General features: G+C 39.6%; 1 protein-coding gene across 6 annotated transcripts; it reads right to left on the reverse strand.

Annotated features, from left to right (window-relative positions):
* Positions 1–1494: 1494 nt before the first annotated feature.
* LOC143347898 (interference hedgehog) lies at positions 1495–19668 on the reverse strand. Of its 6 annotated transcripts, XR_013080677.1 has the most exons (8): positions 19450–19668; positions 11939–12019; positions 10778–11032; positions 9718–10698; positions 8675–9517; positions 8384–8499; positions 5444–6542; positions 1495–1947 (listed from the first exon to the last, which is right to left on the reverse strand). XR_013080677.1 is itself a non-coding variant. In XM_076777525.1 (7 exons), the coding sequence occupies exons 2-7, from the start codon at positions 12006–12008 to the stop codon at positions 6378–6380; spliced, it is 2427 nt and encodes an 808-aa protein (XP_076633640.1). In that variant the 5' UTR covers positions 12009–12019; positions 19450–19668; the 3' UTR covers positions 4982–6377. The 6 variants fall into 6 exon arrangements, 5 of the variants coding, with proteins under 5 accessions (XP_076633640.1, XP_076633639.1, XP_076633637.1 ...); XM_076777525.1 differs by lacking the exon at positions 1495–1947 and having other exon boundaries at positions 4982–6542; positions 8675–9514; XM_076777524.1 differs by lacking the exon at positions 1495–1947 and having other exon boundaries at positions 4982–6542.
* Between the last annotated feature and the right edge of the window lie 789 nt (positions 19669–20457).

Consider the following 20457-nt stretch of genomic DNA (forward strand, 5'->3'; position numbering starts at 1 on the left):
TGATTTGGAGAGGAAAAGGACGGTAAAAAATGATGAGAACACATTGAATACTTTGAAATTACATCATTTATTGTCATAGATTTACATTATACAAAACTTTAATACATATAAACATATTATATTATATTACATCATGTGACAAGTTGTCAGCAACGGTCAGCAGTGGTCAGCGATGGTCAGCTGACGTCGGGAGATGTTGGCAGAGGCCAGCTTAGGTCGGGAGATGCTGGCAGAGGTCAGCAGAGGGTGGCAGTAGCCAGTAGTAATCGTTGTACGTTGCCGGAAATATAAGCGGTGGTCAGCAGTGGTCAGCAGAGGCCAACGGAGGCCAGCAGAGGCATGCAGAGGGAAGTAGAGTCCAGCAGGGGCAAGCAGTAACAAGTAGTAATCGTTATACGTTGTCGGAAGTAACAGGAGTGGTCAGTAGCGGTCAGCAGAGTCCACCGGAGGCAGGCAGAAGTCCGTAGTAATCGTTATACGTTGTCAGAAATATAAGCGGTGGTCAGCAGAGGCCAGCAGAGGCTGGGAGGGGCTGACAGTAGCCAGTCATAATTGTTATACGTTGTCAGAAGTAACAGGAGTGGTCAGTAGCGGTCAGCAGAGTCCAGCGGAGGCAGGCAGAAGTCAGTAGTAATCATTATACGTTGGCAGAAGTAACAGGAGTGGTCAGCAGCGGTCAGCAGAGGCCAGTGGAGACCTGTTGACGAGAGATTGGATATTAGTTGTTTAGGAGCGAGAAGGGAAGTGTGAGCCTTTCTCTCTCGACTCCCACGAGACGGTCCGAACTTACTTTGGGCAGCTTCGGTGAAATGAGAAAGAGGGCATGCGTCAGTTTGCCTTTGTCGGGTGTCCGAAACTCCACGAACTCACGTATGCGTGATCTGGCATAGTGTGAGAGAGCACCTTCGGTGCCTTTCCTGGCATCTCTGGTTTTTTGAAACATTTTTAAGCCTTCCAATGGTGTTAATAGAATTATTTATATCTTTCTTTACAACAATACTTGATGCAATAAAGATAACATCCCATCTACGGAGCGATTAAATATTTATTAGTTATTAGTGTCATAAAATTATGGTATGATTTAAAAATTTTGTTTATTCAGGGTGTTCGGCCACACCTGGGGAAAAATTTTAATGGGGGATTCTAGAGGCTAAAAGAAGATGAAAATCAAGAATAAGAATTTGTTGATGGAGGCTTCGTTAAAAAGTTACTAACGTTTAAAATTTCACACCTTCTGGAATTTTTTTCTAGAAAGTGGGTAGGATTTCAGGGGTATGTCTAATGACCAAAAATGATTGTAATTGACCCCCGCAACCGAAAATAATTTTTTTAGAATGATATGAAATTTTTTAATTTCATTTTTTAATAACTTTTTAATGAAGCCTCCATCAACAATTTGGTATCCTTGATTTTCGTCTTATTTTGGCCTCTAGAATCTCCCGTTAAATATACGTAGCAAACGCATTAGAACATTTTGGTAAGGATAGTGTTTTCTGTAGTTTATTAAAAAAAAAAAAAAATTAAGTACATAAAATGTCAATATACATGTATAGGTATATATAAATAATTAATCTTAACATTCTTTTGTATAGGCAAGATGTAAGGCACATATGCTCCTGCTTAAAATTTCACCCATCCTAATATATACAAAATTTATTCCATCTTTCGTTCGTAAATTGTTCTTTCCATGCTGCAGATAGCTGTAACTGCTCTCAGAAAGTACAAAAGATTTAAATAATTAACTTTACGTTAAAAATACGTATATATATAAAACGACGTAGCGTCGAAAAATTGTACAAATACTTATTTACAAAACTTGTTCGTTGTCTCGTCATCTGATATCGAAATTCCGACTAACAAATCATAGGACTTTCATTCGTTTCTCCGTACTTTTTACGCATGATCCATGATAAAGCTTGATTACCGTCAGGAATACAATATCGATCACTAGAAAAAAAAAGAACTTATTGCGTCTAACTCGAAGTTAGAGAAAATACTGTTGTTACAAGTTAACTTCGTGATATTACATAACAAATACTGTTAGCAACGTATGATTCAATTAATTCTATTATTCTATTCGCGAATTCTAAGATTAGTTCTAATGCAATAGCGATTTCATCAAGATCGGAGCTGCCGATTGCGACGACGACAATGGACCGAGTAAACAATAACACGTACCCTTTATTTGTACGTTCTATTTAGCAAGAATAATGTCGAGTCGACGATCCAATAATATCCAAAAGTTTCAATATCATGGATAACATAAAAAAAAAAAAAGAAAACACGTGCGTTTTATATTAAATCACGTTGCACAGCTATCTTTCTTCCCTTTTTTTTTCCCCCATCAGGCACAATTTCATTCGCGTCTTAAACCGACGTGACTACTGATAATCTTCGCGTATTTACAAAAAGAAGAAAATAAAAATAATGGACGACGGTTAATATAAGTTAGGAAACTGTAGAGTAACTTTAAAAGCTGCCTGGTGTAAAATCAATACAAAATCTGCGCGTATGCGATGGATAAAGGTGAACACGTCACAAAAGAAAACCAAACCATTATGGTTACAAGCTCGCGTGATCCGCGACAATTTTCTACGCGCGTCTAAAAAGCTTCGTTGCGTTCGAGTCGTCGATCATCGTCGACCATAAAGTGGGCACAGTCGCAAAGATTGAAGAAAATGATTCGTCGAGCAGGTACATTACAAATTTCAAGCACCCACTTCGTGGTCGAGCATCAATTCCCTACTCTAACCTCACTTTTAACCCTTTCTGCCATGGTCATTCCATAGCGTCACTTTAATGCTACAGTAATGCATGATTAACTTTCATACGATTTGGAACTCAACAGTAAATCTGGACATTGACGAAAAAAGAGAATATGCTAAAAATGGTACTGATGCATTCTTCAGATCCTTCTGATTAAAATGAGTCCAAACACGACATAGATCAGACTATTTTCAATTGACTGGATATATGAAATATTACACATGATACGTACAAAAATATAATCATCTCGAGACGTTAAGAGATTAAGGGGGATATATTGCAAAAATAGAAACTATGCATTACTATGATACTATGTAATTACTTTTGTCAGCTTTATATTTAGTTTCTATTCGTATTAAAGTAGAGAAAAACAATATCTACGATATTTAAAACAATGAATTTCTTATGTCTGCCATAAAATTGTCTCGACGATATCGTATGATATACAGGGTGTTCGGCCAACCCTGGGAAAAATTTTAATGGGAGATTCTAGAGGCCAAAATAAGACGAAAATAAGGTTATCAATTTCTTGACTGAGGCTTCGTTAGTAAGTTAGTAAGCTATTAAAAAATGAAATTAAAAAATTTCAAATCATTCGAAAAAAATTATTTTCGGTTGCAAGAGTCAATTACGATCATTTTTGATCATTACACATACCCCCGAAATACTACGCACTTTCGAGAAAAAAATTCCTTACCGAAAATCTAATTGGCGCCAAAATTTTTCGACGAAAAAAAAAAATTTCAAATCATTCTAGAAAAATTATTTTCGATTGCAAGAGTCAACTACGATCATTTTTGGTCATGACACATACCCCCGAAATCCCACCCAGTTTCTAGAAAAAAATTCAGGTAGGTGAAATTTTTTGGCGAGAAAAAAATTTTTCAAATCATTCTAAAAAAATTATTATCAGTTGCAAAAGTCAACTACGATCATTTTTGGTCATTACACATACCCCCGAAATACTACGCACTTTCGAGAAAAAAATTCCTTACCGAAAATCTAATTGGCGCCAAAATTTTTCGACGAAAAAAAAAAATTTCTAATCATTCTAGAAAAATTATTTTCGATTGCAAGAGTCAACTACGATCATTTTTGGTCATGACACATACCCCCGAAATCCTACCCAGTTTCTAGAAAAAAATTCAGGTAGGTGAAATTTTTTGATGAAAAAAAAATTTTCATATCATTCTAAAAAAATTATTTTCGGTTGCAAGAGCCAATTACGATCATTTTTTGTCATTACACATACCCCCGAAATACTACGCACTTTCGAGAAAAAAATTCCTTACCGAAAATCTAATTGGCGCCAAAATTTTTCGACGAAAAAAAAAATTTCAAATCATTCTAGAAAAATTATTTTCGATTGCAAGAGTCAACTACGATCATTTTTGGTCATGACCCATACCCCCGAAATCCTACCCAGTTTCTAGAAAAAAATTCAGGTATGTGAAATTTTTTGACGAACAAAAAATTTTCATATCATTCTAAAAAAATTATTTTCGGTTGCAAGAGTCAATTACGATCATTTTTTGTCATTACACATACCCCCGAAATACTACACACTTTCGAGAAAAAAATTCCTTACCGAAAATCTAATTGGCGCCAAAATTTTTCGACGAAAAAAAAAAATTTCAAATCATTTTAGAAAAATTATTTTCGATTGCAAGAGTCAACTACGATCATTTTTGGTCATGACACATACCCCCGAAATCCCACTCAGTTTCTAGAAAAAAATTCAGGTAGGTGAAATTTTTTGGCGAAAAAAAAATTTTTCAAATCATTCTAAAAAAATTATTTTCGGTTGCAAGAGCCAATTACGATCATTTTTTGTCATTACACATACCCCCGAAATACTACACACTTTCGAGAAAAAAATTCCTTACCGAAAATCTAATTGGCGCCAAAATTTTTCGACGAAAAAAAAAAATTTCAAATCATTTTAGAAAAATTATTTTCGATTGCAAGAGTCAACTACGATCATTTTTGGTCATGACACATACCCCCGAAATCCCACTCAGTTTCTAGAAAAAAATTCAGGTAGGTGAAATTTTTTGGCGAAAAAAAAATTTTTCAAATCATTCTAAAAAAATTATTTTCGGTTGCAAGAGCCAATTACGATCATTTTTTGTCATTACACATACCCCCGAAATATTACGCACTTTCGAGAAAAAAATTCCTTACCGAAAATCTAATTTGGCGCCTAAATTTTTCGATGAAAATAAAAAATTTCAAATCGTTCTGGAAAAATTATTTTCGGTTGCAGGGGTCAATTACAATAATTTTTGGTGAATACACCTACCCCCGAAATCCTACCCAGTTTCTTGAAAAAAATTCAGTACGGTCGGAATTTTAAAGGTTAATAACTTTTTAACGAAGCCTCCATCAACAAATTGGTATTCTTGATTTTCGTCTTATTTTAGCCTCTACAATCTCCCATCAAAATGTTTCCCATGGGTGGCCGAACACCCTGTATATTTGTACTTTTCAAATGGATGCGTTCCATGAACTGCAGTGATGCTCTCGAGCGGAGGAATATTTTCATTATTGAAATCGATTCAGGACAGAAAGGGTTAATAAATTATCGCGTGCGAAGTATATATCTGGAAATGAATGCGTCGGATACATTCGTCGATCGAACACGCGTCTAGTAATTAATTGAAATATTTGAGCATACCTATTACGACACCCTGCAAAATGTCTCGTAACAGTTTGTTCGGTGCGATAACTTAGACGTGACTAAATATCTAGAAGTAAAAGTCATAAATCTCACTAAGAAAGCCATCATTGAAGCGACGTGTTCGTGCATCTTTCGTCGCTTCCTTTCAATACATACAACAGGGCTGCTGAACTTATTCCCCACTGTCGCTCTACTACTCCCACTACTGATCTAGCAGTTCCTCTCAGTGACTGGGGATCTTATACACAGGATGTGCCACGTAATTGTGAGAAACTACATCTCTAAAACGGTTGGAAATACAAAAAATGTCCCTGTACCGTGTATACATCTTAATACTTCCTTGCAGGGATTAAAAATTATAGAGTTACGTTTAATTTATCGTTCGACGCCATTTAAGTTTGCTTCGTGACATTTTTCTTTTGTCTCTAACCGTATGGCTTTTCCCAATTGCGTCACCCTGTATACAGATACCGGTGAGCCATGTGGACGTGGTGGGAGCAGTTGAGTGGTAGGGAAAGGAGCAGCGTGTGGCCCACGGGCCATCAGTTCGGCAGCCCTGGAATACAACAAGAAACTGTTAGTAACAGTCTGTTACGCTCTGATGCGACATTTATACGTATCCCAACATGTCCAGTGGCGTATCTAAGGAAGGGGGCGCAGCATGTGCCAAGCATGCAGGGCCCCAACATCGAAACAAATATAATATGTCGAAAACTACATCGATAAAGTTAATTCTTACCGAATACAGTGTTGTTTCTTGATCGAGGCAAGTATTTAAAAGATCTTTTTAAACAGAGAAAATGTGTCCCTAATAAAATTTCAAAATAACCAAACTTAAACGATGCGTAGACTCGAAAGTTCGAACCGCTAGTAATTGCTAGTTACGCCACTTGGCACGACGACAACGGTTTCGAAAATTTATAGATGTTGTTCACAGAGGTTGCTCGATAGGCAGTGATCCCTGGAGCAGAGGGGGCTCAGTGTACGACGTGTTCACGTCGGTTCCAGCTGTGTCGCTGTTGTTATGGTTGTTGCTGTTGTTGTTTTGGCCGTTTAGAAACGAGGCCATTTCCATCGGCGATTGTTGCTGCCCGCTCTGTTTAGAAACATGCGTGTTCGTTCGCTTCTTTCAGATCGGCTCAGTGAGCGTGTTGGTGAATGGGTAACGTACGTGTGTGGTGTTCGGAAAAAACGAAAGAAAAGCGGCTCCAGAGAGAAGTGCAGAGAGCGAGTAGAATTAAAGAGCAGCACACGCGACCAACGCTAAAGCTAGAAAAGACTAGTCTCCTTAATATCGAATAGTCTGAAAGCAGAAACACGTTAGTCGAATGTAAAATACGCAGATGCAGTCGCGTGCGGGATAGTGCGTAGAAAAAAAAAAAGAAAAAAAAATGAAAGTCGCTTTGAAGTAGATTTCGAGGCGTAACGGTTGTAATTTGTCGGAGTTCAACCCTTCATCAAAGATAGTTATTCTTTTTTTTACATGTAATTGGAAACAATCGAAATTTGGTCAAGTTTTGCATTATTTCGATCGAGGTCCATTTTCTAAATGATTCTTCTTTTTGGAAGCTTCTTAAATTTGACAAAAACGTGAGATTGACAAATTTGTAAAAATTGACCTTAGAAATATTTATTTATACAGGGTGTTCGGCCACCTCTGGGAAAAATTTCAATGGAAGATTCTAGAGGCAAAAATAAGACGAAAATCGAGAATACCAATTTGTTGATGGCGGCTTTGTTAAAAAGTTATTAACGTTTAAAGTTCCCCTCGTACTGAATTTTTTCCCGCGAAATGTGTAGGAATTCGGGGGTATGTGTAATGACCAAAAACGATTGTAATTGACCCCCGCAACCGAAAATAATTTTTTTAGAATGATATGAAAAATTTAACTGACTGGTCAACCCAGTCAGTGTTAAAATTTTTCCCAGGTATAACCGAACACCCTGTATATGGCGAGTCTTTCCAGAAATTCTCTCACGACGAGGATATTCAAAGTAACCTTTCCTCGATCGACTTTATCGTTGGATGAAGGTGGAACTCCAAAGTTACAACCCATCAGACACTCTCACGCACACGCACACGCACACGCACACGCGCGCGCACACACACAGACAGAGCGTTATACGAATGTTCGCGCGGTACAAACATCGTAGGCGTACAAAGTGACCACGTATGCGATTAAGATTGCGTTTACGTTCGCCTGGTGCACTTTTGACTTTAAGAGGGCATTCTAGTCTGACACTTTAGGACCTCAAAAATATGCTATAAAAACACACTCGCGTAGTTTAACAATTTCTGTTTGTATAAAAAAAATTTACGTAACTTAGCAAGTATAAATAACGGTGCAAAGCGTGAAACTAATGTCTTGAGTAGTTTTTCTTTTATTAAATTCCAAAAATGTCCTTGTTTTTCCATGTTTAGACTAGAATACCTCCTTAGGACAGTGTTTTCCCCAAGTGGTTGGCGCCATCCCGGGGAGGAGGGAGATTTTGAATAATTTAAACGTTTACTTTCGATCGGTGCATCGATCATCAAAGTCTGACAACTGTTAAAACATAAGTTCAATAAGAGAAATTTACACGACTTTAAGCCAGCTACGAGATGACCGTAAATTACTTTTTTTTTGCACATTTAATTATTATATCTTGTTAAAAATTTGCTATTATACAATTGATAATAGCTAAATAATAGTTACTTCGCGCGAAAAAATTTTCTCTTCGTCTTTTTAACGGGGTAGAGGGACGCCTTCCACGATGTTTGGAAACCACTGTTTTAAGGGGAAAATTGAATGACCATAGATGGAAATGTCTGTCTCGAATGCAAAAGAAGAACACAGCACCGTCGACGCGAAATCTCTATCCCTCGAAATCAACACGGTCATTCTTTTCCTCCGAAACAGAGCGAAAGTATTGATATTGCTACTTACAAATACCGACCTTAGGCTGTATTATGTCTTCGGACGTATCGAGACCAGCGAGCGGGTTCGACGTTATGTTTATTTTCGAGTCGGTGACACCACCGTTCATAACTCTTCCGTTTGTTATCGGTTTGCCTGTCGAGCAAGAAAAATACGTTTCCGTATTTAAAGGCGTACACGATAGCCATTAGATTCTAATAAATTTACGAATGTCTTAAAATCTCTATTACCGTTTTGTACCTTCGATTAATAGAACGCTGATACAGCGAAGCGCTAAAGCTGTACTTTTGCTGTTACAAACTATAATCACCTTCGCTCTGTGAAGATTCCCGGCTCTGTTTGCGTTTGGTCCTTTTATAGACGACCGCGACAGCTACCAAACCACCCAGTAACGTCGATCCGCCGAGAACGCCGCCAATTATCGCGTACATGTTCGCGTTTCGATCGTCCGCTGGCCCAACACGGCTGTCCAGCGTTATATTGCTACCGTGGTCTTTGCGGTTGTCGTGATCGTTGTGCTCGATCACCAGCTTCTTCGTTTTCTGGCAGAGTATCTGCGAGAATTCCGAGGCGGCGTCCACCGAGAAGCTCTGCACCTTGAACTCGTACGTCGTGTCCGGGTGCAAATGGGATATGGTTATGTTGAAGGAGTTCTTCCCTTCGACCGTGGTTTTCACGTAGTCCCCTGCCGACGAGGAGGCCCGATGGTACACGTAAAAACCGTCTATGTTCGCCGTGCTGTCCGGATTCTGCCAGATCAGCAACACCTCTTGCGGACCCAATGCTTCCGTGTTGGTCAGCAACGGTACCGGCATTTTCTTGCGGTCGGTACCTTTGTCTCTGTTCAGATGAAACCGCTCGGAATTCGGGCTCGGTTTGTTGTCGTTGTTCTTGTACACCGCCGCGATACGGAATCGATACGTGTGACCGGGCTGCAAATCGGTGACCTCGAACGACCGCACGTGCTGCGGTATTTCCGAATTGGCGGTCATCCATTTCGCCTGTTTGCCGTTCAGTTTCTGCCCGAGCTCGCGGTACTGGACTTTAAAGAACTCGATCGGCAAACCGGTGTTCTCCGGGACCGTCCATCTGACCATCACGGACACGTCCGTCAATCTCGTGACGCTGGGCTGAGTCGGTGGCACCAGCACTGCTGAAAATGCAAGACACGTTTCAGAATTAATTACGAGCAGTCGTATTAACATTTACGTATATTAACGTCGATTAAAAGTAGCACGACTTTACGTTAACGAGGATTAACTTTAGGCGAACGCGTTATTCTTTAGCCATTCGTTTCACTTGGTCGATAAATTTTTTTACTATGCGGCGTTGGTAAACGGATAATTAAATTACCAGTGCCTTTTCGTTTGCCCTCTTTGCTTCGTCTCCTTCCTCCACCTCTGGTGTGCTTGTGCCTCGAATTGGAGATCCCGTAGTCCGGTCGTGACTCGGTCGTACCCATGTGTTGCTTCGGATTTACTTTCAGCAAATTGTAGCCGGAGTCGAAACCGTACTCGTTGCTGGCGACGCATTGCACGACGCCGGCGTGTCTTTTCTCGACCTCGGAGATGAAGAGCTTGAAACCTTTGATCTCCAAGCTGTCGCTGGGCACCAAGGATTCCCCGTTGATCAACCACTCGACCCTCGGTTCCGGTTCACCGGTTACCGTGCAAGAAAGCTCCAATTCCCCGCCCTCCGAGAACGTGGACGCCTTTGGCGACTTGATCACCTTCGGCGCTTCCATTACTTTCAATATGATCACAGATTTGATGTGCACACCGTTGTTGGTCCACATGCAGTCGTACTCGCCTCTGTCCGACGGCTGGACGTTATTAATCGTCAAGCCAGTCGCAGTTTTCATCGAATTGGACGGCAACGGGCTACCCAGCCTGCTCCATGTGACGTTGGGCACCGGGTAGCCAGCGCCAAAGCACTCCAACGTCACATTTTTGTCCCTGAGGACTTTGTATTCCGTCTGCGGCTGCTTGATGAAGTACGGCGCTTGGAATTTCATATTCGTATGCACGTTCAGCACGGTCTTATGATTGCTGGTGAATATTTGATTGGTTATGTAATTACTGGCGGTGCAATGATACGTTCCGCTGTCCTGAACTCTAGCGTTCTCGATGACCATGGTTCTCCCGTTTACGTTCTGCACGAGATTGTTGTCTTTGTAGAATTGTACTATGGCCTCTGGGGCGGAGTACGGCACGGGACACGTAACGGGCACCGTGTTCCCGGCCGCTACGTTTATAACAACGTCCGTCTTGTCGACGAATTTCTGCAGCGTGGCGAGCGTTAATCGTGCTGGATCCGAGGCCAAACCGCTGGTACCTGAACAGAGACAGTAACGCGGAACAATTAGTTGCTCGTATTACAAATAAAAGCTGCGATGCATAAACGAAATGCTCACCGTAGAAAGCTATGCACCGGTAGTCACCGGCTTTCGACTTGTCGTCGAAGTTCACTACGTGACGAGAGGTTTTGCCGCTGTTGCTGGGCGTATGGGACACCGGCAACCACTTGTCCGAGCCTAACGGCCTATGGCGCCACGAGAACCGTTCCGCAGCGAGGTTTAGGTTGCACTCGAAATTCACGTCGTCGCCTAGTGGTGCATCCAGAGGTTGAGGATGTCGAGTGAAGGACATGCCTACCTCTTGCCTTTGCCCTGCCAAACAGTTTTCATCCGTCAATACATTTATACTGTGTGTCTGTTGACTTTCAAAATAAATAATAGTTATACAGAGTGTTCGGCCACCCGTGGGAAAAATTTTAATGAGGGATTCTAGAGGCTAAAATAAGACAAACATCAAGAATACCAATTTGTTGATCGAGGCGTCGTTAAAAAGTTATTAACGTGCAAAGTTCCGTCTGTAGAGCGACAACTTGTGAACAGCTGCGTGCACGCGACAGTGGTTCTCACTCAGCCTTGCAATTTTATGAGTGAGAACCACTGTCGCGTGCACGCAGCTGTTCTCAGATTGCCGTTCTACAGACGGAACTTTAAACGTTAATAACTTTTTAACAAAGCCTCGATCAACAAATTAGTATTCTTGATTTTCGTCTTATTTTTGCCTCTAAAATCTTCCATAAAATTTTTTCCAGGGTTGGCCGAACAGCGTCGGGTATTTAACAGTTTCACTGCCACGTCACCCATATACTGATGACAGGATTTACCATTATAATACTAGAAAAATTAATTCTCGAGTTAAGACCATGAGAAAAATAAATTTGGCTAGAATTCATGAATTTTAACGAGGTTACAAAAATAAATATTGAAAAAATTTTTAGGTTATGTAGCTTACAATGGTCTAAAGTAAAAATTTTACTTTTGCAGAATATTATACGGCTCTGATCTGGCAGTGAACGTGTTAATTGCGTTTACTATCGATAATCGACCATCGACGTTCGTTGTATTTTGAAATAAATAATAATTAAGCGACGATTGAAATTTTCATTTTCTATTCGTTATCAGAAATTTTTATTCGTATGAGAATTTCACATAAAGTGGGGGAATCGTAGCTTAAAAAGTATTTCTACTTTTTCCCCCTAAAATGGGGGAAAAGTAACTTACCGTGGGCAAAGCTGGCCAGGACGTGTAGCAAAGCTGTGACAACGCCACATAGGGAGGGCATAGGTCGCATCTTGACACATTCTGCAATCAAGGAAGAGCGGAGTTACGCATATTTCTTTTTTTCTGGTCGTTTTTCCAACCTCGTTGTCGGGAGGAAGGGGGGACGAAAACTCGCGGGGACTCGTGGCGCCGACTAGAGCCCCACTAAAATTAATGCCCGACAAGCGCGTTTAAGTTTAGAACGGCGAAGAGTTCACGTGGAAATAGAACGCATTCTCGTTCTAGTTTTCGATGACATCGCGGCTCACAATTTCGTGACGCGAAAACGTCAACTATTCCTAATGGGATCTCGCACGTGCATCGTCGGTGAAAGGGCGAAGGGTTTTATTCGAGATTTATCAAATCCCCCCACCCTTTTCGATTTAAATTTTAGTTATGAATTTCACTATTCGAACGAACGTTAGAGATAACTCTAGATTAGAACCAGTTTGGTTGCTGTGCACGGATACTCGGAAAGAAACAAGAATTTGACCTTGAATTTCAATAATTACGAAATGGAACACGTGTCCTATATTGACACCTATTACCAAAGTGACATAACGACAATAAGGAAAAGCAACTCTCGTTTCGCTTTCGAGCGTGTTCGTATTTTATTGCACAGCAATAAAAGGCCAGTCGCGGGTCAATAAATATTAATGGACGCGATCTCGCGTCAAAAGGCTTCCCTCTCCCTTCAAAAAACATAAGTTAACGTGCTCGAGGTGGCACAAGAATCGTCCAATTAGTCAACAGCGAATACAGGGTGTTCGGCCAACCCTGGGAAAAATTTTAATAGGAGATTCTAGAGACCAAAACAAGACGAAAATCAAGAATATCGATTTGTTGATGGAGGCTTCGTTAAAAAGTTATTAACGTTTAAAGTTCCGCCTGTTCTGAATTTTTTTCTCGAAAATTCGCAGGATTTCGGGGATATGTCTATTCACCAAAAATTATTGTAATTGAGCCCCGCAACCGAAAATAATTTTTTCAGAACGATTTAAAATTTTCTTTTCTTCGTTGAAAAATTTAGGTACCTAATTAGATTTTCGGTAAGGAATTTTTTTCTCGAAAGAGCGTAGGATTTCGGGGTTATGTGTAATGACAAAAAATGATTGTAATTGACCCCCGCAACCGAAAATAATTTTTTTAGAACGATTTGAAAAATTTTTTTTTCGCCGAAAAATTTCAGCACCTTTCCGATTTTTTTTCTCGAAAGTGGATAGGATTTCGGAGGTATGTGTAATGACCAAAAATAATTGTAATTGACCTCCGCAACCGAAAATAATTTTTTCAGAACGATTTAAAATTTTCTTTTTTTCGTTGAAAAATTTAGGTACCTAATTAGATTTTCGATAAGGAATTTTTTTCTCGAAAGAGCGTAGGATTTCGGGGTTATGTGTAATGACAAAAAATGATTGTAATTGACCCCCGCAACCGAAAATAATTTTTTTAGAACGATTTGAAAAATTTCTTTTTCACCAAAAAATTTCAGAACCTACCTGATTTTTTTTCTCGAAAGTGGGTAGGATTTCGGAGGTATGTGTAATGACTAAAAATAATTGTAATTGACCCCTGCAAACAAAAATAATTTTTCCAAAACGATTTGAAATTTTTTTTTTTCGTCGAAAAATTTCACACCTTCTCGAATTTTTTTCTCGAAAGTGTGTGGAATTTCGGGGATATGTCTATTCACCAAAAATGATTGTAATTGACCCCCGCAACCGAAAATAATTTTTCCAGAACGATTTGAAATTTTTGAATTTAATTGTTAATAACTTTTTAACGAAGCTTCCATCAACAAATTGGTATTCTTGATTTTCGACTTATTTTGGCCTGTAGAATCGCTCATGTAAATTTTTCCCAGGGGTGGCCGAACACCCTGTATATTCTTCCTTTAAGCAATGAATTCTAGTCATTGTTACGACTCTAATCACAAGGAAGAAAGTAAAATTAAAATATTGGTTTTAGTTTCTCCAAGACACAAACGTGGATTTTGTAAGCCATAAAAACCCATATAATTTCATTAGTTTTGATGTCATTTCTGCGTAACTTCGGATAAATCAAAGAAAATGTGTTTTATTCTAATATACTTGAATTTACTGTGCTTGAATGAAATAAAAATCACGGGGTATATTTTCAAAACCAGAGTCAAGCGATGTTCCCTATCATTTCCTATTTTAATGCGCATAAATAGAAGACATCTGAAAGAATATAGAATATAAACTATTGTTTACAATTTGTTGACTAGTGTTGTTTTCGTGACTACGTGAATCGCGTGTCGAATGCACGTATCCGCGAATTGTATCAGCAACTACAAAGAAAGCAAGGTCGGCGGCGAGAATACCGGACAGAGGTGCCACAGTGACAACACGAAAATGACCATATACGGTGACGAAAACCGTCGTTCATTGCGCGCACCGCTTTCCGCCCACGTGCTGACGCCCGATAGTCGTGAATGACGATCAGAGAACCGTACCGACACGTCGAAGACCGATGGAAATTATTTGTTGGCTAACACACGCGCCACACGTAGGCAGATCCATTCACGGGTTACACCGTACCGTCCACCCACGCGACACTTTCATGCACTGAATTAACGCAGAGATTTTCTTCCCCGATACATCTGGCCAGGAACGGCCGAATTTTCGTCACGCATAACGAATGAAAATTTCACATTCGTTCGTGAACCCAACTCCCATTTAACGTTTCGTTTGCAAATTCATACGTAAACCAGAATCTGTTGGTACGCAATTTGACTTGGTAAAGGCGCGTTTCCACGCGACGCCAAGTCACGACTATGACTTTGGTCGGAAAGCTAAAAATTCGCATCGCCACAACTTGATGTCACGTCGTGGCATCAAATATTGTGTCCAATGTATGTCATTGAATGTCGGATTATCTTTTGTAGTTCTCGCTTTACTTTCATTCGAAGTCCCGTCGTTCTTATTAGAAAACCCTATATTTGACGCGTCCGCAACGAGGTGGAAGAATCAACGTTCGACAGTTTTCGGTTAAATTCGAATCTCGATTCCATTCTTTTCACTTTACTTATTTTCGTTCTGCCCGGAATGCGAGAAAAAGTGTTCCGCGACAAGTTCGTTACGTGGAAGAAGGCGAAATTCGGCGGAGTATCGTCGTCGTCTTCGAACGAGAGAAGCATTTTTCATCGGAGCCCGAAATCGCGGGGCAAAAAGCACACGTTCGGTCCGCTGGCGAGGCAGTTTAACGTGTTTTATGTACGGGAGGACTCTTAACTTCTGGTTAAATGGTAGCATAAATACCGGTGGTATGTAACAGGTGAGAAGGGCTCGAAAGAGGCTGGTTTCCGACGTTGCCTCTCGTAAAAATAAAGAACTCGAATTCCAAACCAGTGGTTGTCAACCCCCTCTCCTCGCCCCGCGCGGACCAACGATGCCTCCGCGCACCTAACCTCACGACCAGCCAATGCCACTCGGCTTACGCACACATGCACGCCCGCGCGAATCGTAACAGCTGAACGAGAGAATTAGACTCGTTTCTACAACCTGTCGTTGACCAGAAGCTCGAGTTCCGAAATCCTTTTTACACGCGGTGGTCATCATGGCCGATCGAGGATCAGGAATTGAGCTCCGCTTTCACGACCTACCTCTTGTTACCGTCCAAAATACTGAGAGATCTCGACGATCGAAATTGCAGAAAATAGCGAAGGAAAACTTGAGAATGATTACTTACAATTGTCATGAATTAAAACCACAATCTCCCAATGTTAATCATCGCTAACAAGATACATGTAATATTAGTATTACAATAATATTCTTCACTTGCGAACCTATAATTTTACATAAAATTCGCTTGGTACGTAAGGTGGTACTTCAAGTCCAATTGTATACAGGGTGCTCGGTTAACCATGGGAAAAATTTTAATGGGGGATTCTAGAGACGAAAATAAGACGAAAATCAAGAATACCAATTTGTTGATGGAGGCTTTGTTAAAAAGTCATTAACCTTCAAAGTTCCGTCCGTACTGAATTTTTTTCTCGAAAATACGCAGGATTTCAGGGGTATGTCTATTCACCAAAAATGATTGTAATTGACCCCCGCAGCCGAAAATAATTTTTTCAAAACGATTTGAAATTTTTTTTTTCGTCGAAAAATTTCACATCTCAAATTTTTTTCTAGAAACTGAGTAAGATTTCGGGGGTATGTCTATTCACTAAAAGTGATTGTAATTGACCCCCACAGCTAACAATATTTTTTTCCGAACGATTTGAAATTTTTTTTTTTCGCCGAAAAATTTAGGCACCTACACCCTGGTCAATTTTTCTTAAAAATACCTTTTTCATTTTTAGTATTTTTGTTTGACGCTCTACAGAAAAGTTGTCTAATAATAAAATGAAAAAAGTTTCATTGAAATATATTCACAATTGTAGGAGTTATGGCTGTTTGAAAATTGGACCATTTTTATGGGGTATTTCTCATTTTGCGGGGTCAAGGACCAACTTTACGTATATTTTTACGACTTGTATATATTCTCCATCAAAATACGCGTAGTTTGCTTTTTTAAACATTAAAATCGTCCAATCCGTTCAGAAGTTATGACGTTTTAAAGATTCGAATGAAAATTCGGTCAGACATTTCTGGCCAGAAATGATATTTTCGGTAAGGAATTTTTTTCTCGAAACTGAGTAGGATTTCGAGGGTATGTCTGTTGACCAAAAATGCTTGTAATTAAGCCCTGCAACTGAAAATAATTTTTCCAGATCGATTTGAAATTTTTTTTTTCCGCCGAAAAATTTCACACCTTCTCGAATTTTTTTCTAGAAAGTGGATAGGATTTCGAGGGTATGTGTAATGACCAAAAATGATTATAATTGACCCCCCTAACCGAAAATAATTTTTTTAGAATGATTTGAAAAATTTTTTTTTCACAGAAAAATTTCAGTATCTACTCGAATTTTTTTCTCGAAACTGCGTAGGATTTCGGGGTTATGTGTAATGACCAAAAATGATTGTAATTGACCTCCGCAACCGAAAATAATTTTTTCAGAACGATTTGAAATTTTATTTTCGCCGAAAAATTTAGGCACCTACCCCCTGGTCAATTTTTCTTAAAAATACCTTTTTTATTTTTAGTATTTTTGTTTGACGCTCTACAGAAAAGTTGTCTAATAATAAAATGAAAAAAGTTTCATTGAAATATATTCACAATTGTAGGAGTTATGGCTGTTTGAAAATTGGACCATTTTTATGGGGTTTTTCTCATTTTGCGGGGTCAAGGACCAACTTTACGTATATTTTTACGACTTGTACATATTCTCCATCAAAATACGCGTAGTTTGCTTTTTTAAACATTAAAATCGTCCAATCCGTTCAGAAGTTATGACGTTTTAAAGATTCGCATGAAAATTCGGTCAGACATTTCTGGCCAGAAATGATATTTTCGGTAAGGAATTTTTTTCTCGAAACTGAGTAGGATTTCGAGGGTATGTCTGTTGACCAAAAATGCTTGTAATTAAGCCCTGTAACTGAAAATAATTTTTCCAGATCGATTTGAAATTTTTTTTTTCCGCCGAAAAATTTCACACCTTCTCGAATTTTTTTCTAGAAAGTGGATAGGATTTCGAGGGTATGTGTAATGACCAAAAATGATTATAATTCACCCCCCTAACCGAAAATAATTTTTTTAGAATGATTTGAAAAATTTTTTTTTCACAGAAAAATTTCAGTATCTACTCGAATTTTTTTCTCGAAACTGCGTAGGATTTCGGGGTTATGTGTAATGACCAAAAATGATTGTAATTGACCCCCGCAACCGAAAATAATTTTTCCAGAACGATTTGACATTTTTTTTTTTCGCCGAAAAATTTCACACCTTCTCGAATTTTTTTCTAGAAAGTGGATAGGATTTCAAGGGTATGTGTAATGACCAAAAATGATTGTAATTGACCCCCGCAACCGAAAATAATTTTTCCAGAACGATTTGAAATTTCTTTTTTCGCCGAAAAATTTCACACCTTCTCGAATTTTTTTCTAGAAAGTGGATAGGATTTCGAGGGTATGTGTAATGACCAAAAATGATTATAATTGACCCCCCTAACCGAAAATAATTTTTTTAGAATGATTTGAAAAATTTTTTTTCACAGAAAAATTTCAGTATCTACTCGAATTTTTTTCTTGAAACTGCGTAGGATTTCGGGGTTATGTGTAATGACCAAAAATGATTATAATTGGCCCCCCTAACCGAAAATAATTTTTCCAGGACGATTTAAAATTGTCGAATTTAATTGGTAATAACTTTTTAACGAAGCCTCCATCAACAAATTGGTATTCTTGATTTTCGTCTTATTTTTGCCTCTAGAATCCCCCATTATAGTTTTTTCCATGGTTAACCGAACATCCTGTATGTGAAACATTGGATGTTCTTTTCAAGTTTCAAAAGATACGACACGATGGCTAACTTGAAATTACAAATAGATGGAAGATATATTTCTAAGTTATTCGCTTATATTAAATTCATCGTAGATTGGGTATTCGTTAGGGTAGAAGTGGAAATAAAATTGCCTTGGACCGTAAACGGTTAAATCGATGATAATTTTAGTTCGATATTCCGTAAAGCGAAGTGCAGTGTTCCGTTACACCCGACGAATAAGAACCAGGAAGATCGGGTTCCCGTTGATCGAACAGATTCGAGGGAAGTGGACCCTTCCTTCCTTTCGGCGATCGTCGATTAATCACGCGAACGGTTTTTATTTCTTTCTGCGTCGCGTTGCGTATCTCGGTGCCTGATACGAGATGCACGGCTTAAACACGATTCTCTTCCTCGATATGGACGGCGATCGCTTAGGCGAAACGAGCGAAGAATATTTAGCCGTATATGTGTCATATGCTATTTTAATTTGCTTCCCCATACCTAACCACTTATATTCCGAGCCACGAACGTTTCGTTTTTCACGACTGATCGGCACGTACGTATGTACGTCGAGACGAGATCGCAATCTATTGCTCGTTACTGTGGCAATCTTTGGGCATTCGAACGTGCTTCTGCCGGCTCGATTGACAGCTCTGCCGATATTGCTGTTAGCAACGCGGGACACTTTTGTCGAAGATTAATTAAAATCTGCGTAACGTGTATACAGACTCGAACGCAGGCGCATTAAGCAGCGCGGTATTATCCGAATGCAGATTTTGTCAATTGTCACAAGTTCGAATCACTGTTCCCGACACGTATACGTACATCTGTATACATATGTATACATATATTTGACTATGCTGTGCACATCTACCGCACATTCGCGTTTCACCAAAAATGCTGTTGGCTCACCCCTTCCGGCAGGTGATCTTCCACGGCGACACCATGAGCAAATGTTTTCGACCGATCGGCAATTCCGTCGATGCAGTCTCGTTCGGTTTCGCGAAGCGAGATAATCGAAGCACGGCAAAGATCGGCGACGGGAAGGAAGAAAAGAAATATAATTACGCTCGAGGCACACTCACCCTTTTTCCTTCGATCCGGCTGTACGATCCTTTCGTTCCAGATCCTTTTGGGTTTTCCGTTGAACTTTCCAAAACCGATACTTCCTCGCGGAGGCGAAACGACGAGTCCGTTAATATTTCGTGCCGGTGAATCACTTCATTTTTCCTTTCAGCGATCGTTGCTAGCCTCGATCGGTTCGATTTCCTATAGAACACGACGCTTGGCGTCCACCAGCACACTGGAATGCAGACCGACAGGTTTTGAACCGCGATAAAGTATATAGTAACGAGGTGTGCTGCGATCTAGGTATACGCGTGCAGGTTGGTACAGTGCTGCGCCGTCACGTGACCCGATACCGTTTCAAACGTGAAAATAAAATCCGTTGACGAATCGCGGAGGTTACGATACGATATTGTTAAAATAATAACGGCGATATTCGACGCTTTCGTCACGCTCACGCCGAACGTTACGCTCTCGCTTGAACGGTAATCGTGAAACTAAAGTTGTTCGTCGCTGTGCACGCTCGCGTACCCGTGCGGCAGAATATTCCCGCGAGTGGCGCCACTTTCGAAATCTTCAAACACGCCAATTTCAATTTAAGAAACTGTACTTTTTGTTCGTTGTTGCAAATGCACGGTGGGATCGACTCGATTAACAGCGTTCATAACAATGGCGTCGACGGGCAATAACTAAATTACTATTCGCCACAACTTCGTTACACGTAATAATTCTGTAAGTACACTGTCGTCGGGCAATAATCATCCAATTTCGATATTGTAAATCTAGTTAAGTATTCGACAACTGTTTAATTATCGTGTATCTATAATGTGATTACATGGACTCGCATCCTAGCAAATATTCTGCTCAATTCTGATACACGTGTGTTTTTGTATAAATTTGCATACGAATCGAACATCAATCAACGACAGTATTTAATTTTTACAGTTTTAATTCGATAATTCGTCAATCGAGAAGGTTGAAAATAATTAATCCGGCTCGTATTTGATTTCTCATATTCTTTTCATTAA

This window comes from Colletes latitarsis, chromosome 11 (assembly GCF_051014445.1).
Source record: "Colletes latitarsis isolate SP2378_abdomen chromosome 11, iyColLati1, whole genome shotgun sequence".
In the NCBI taxonomy this organism is placed as follows: domain Eukaryota; kingdom Metazoa; phylum Arthropoda; class Insecta; order Hymenoptera; family Colletidae; genus Colletes; species Colletes latitarsis.

What these genes read in the sequence shown, in the direction of transcription:
- LOC143347898 (XM_076777522.1), bottom strand. Translation starts at nt 12,008, where the DNA reads ATGCGACCTATGCCCTCCCTATGTGGCGTTGTCACAGCTTTGCTACAC. An exon ending in CCTGGCCAGCTTTGCCCACG is followed by an intron (nt 11,033 to 11,938) that starts GTAAGTTACTTT and finishes ACTGTTTGGCAG; the next exon opens with GGCAAAGGCAAGAGGTAGGC. An exon ending in CCGGTGCATAGCTTTCTACG is followed by an intron (nt 10,699 to 10,777) that starts GTGAGCATTTCG and finishes GTCTCTGTTCAG; the next exon opens with GTACCAGCGGTTTGGCCTCG.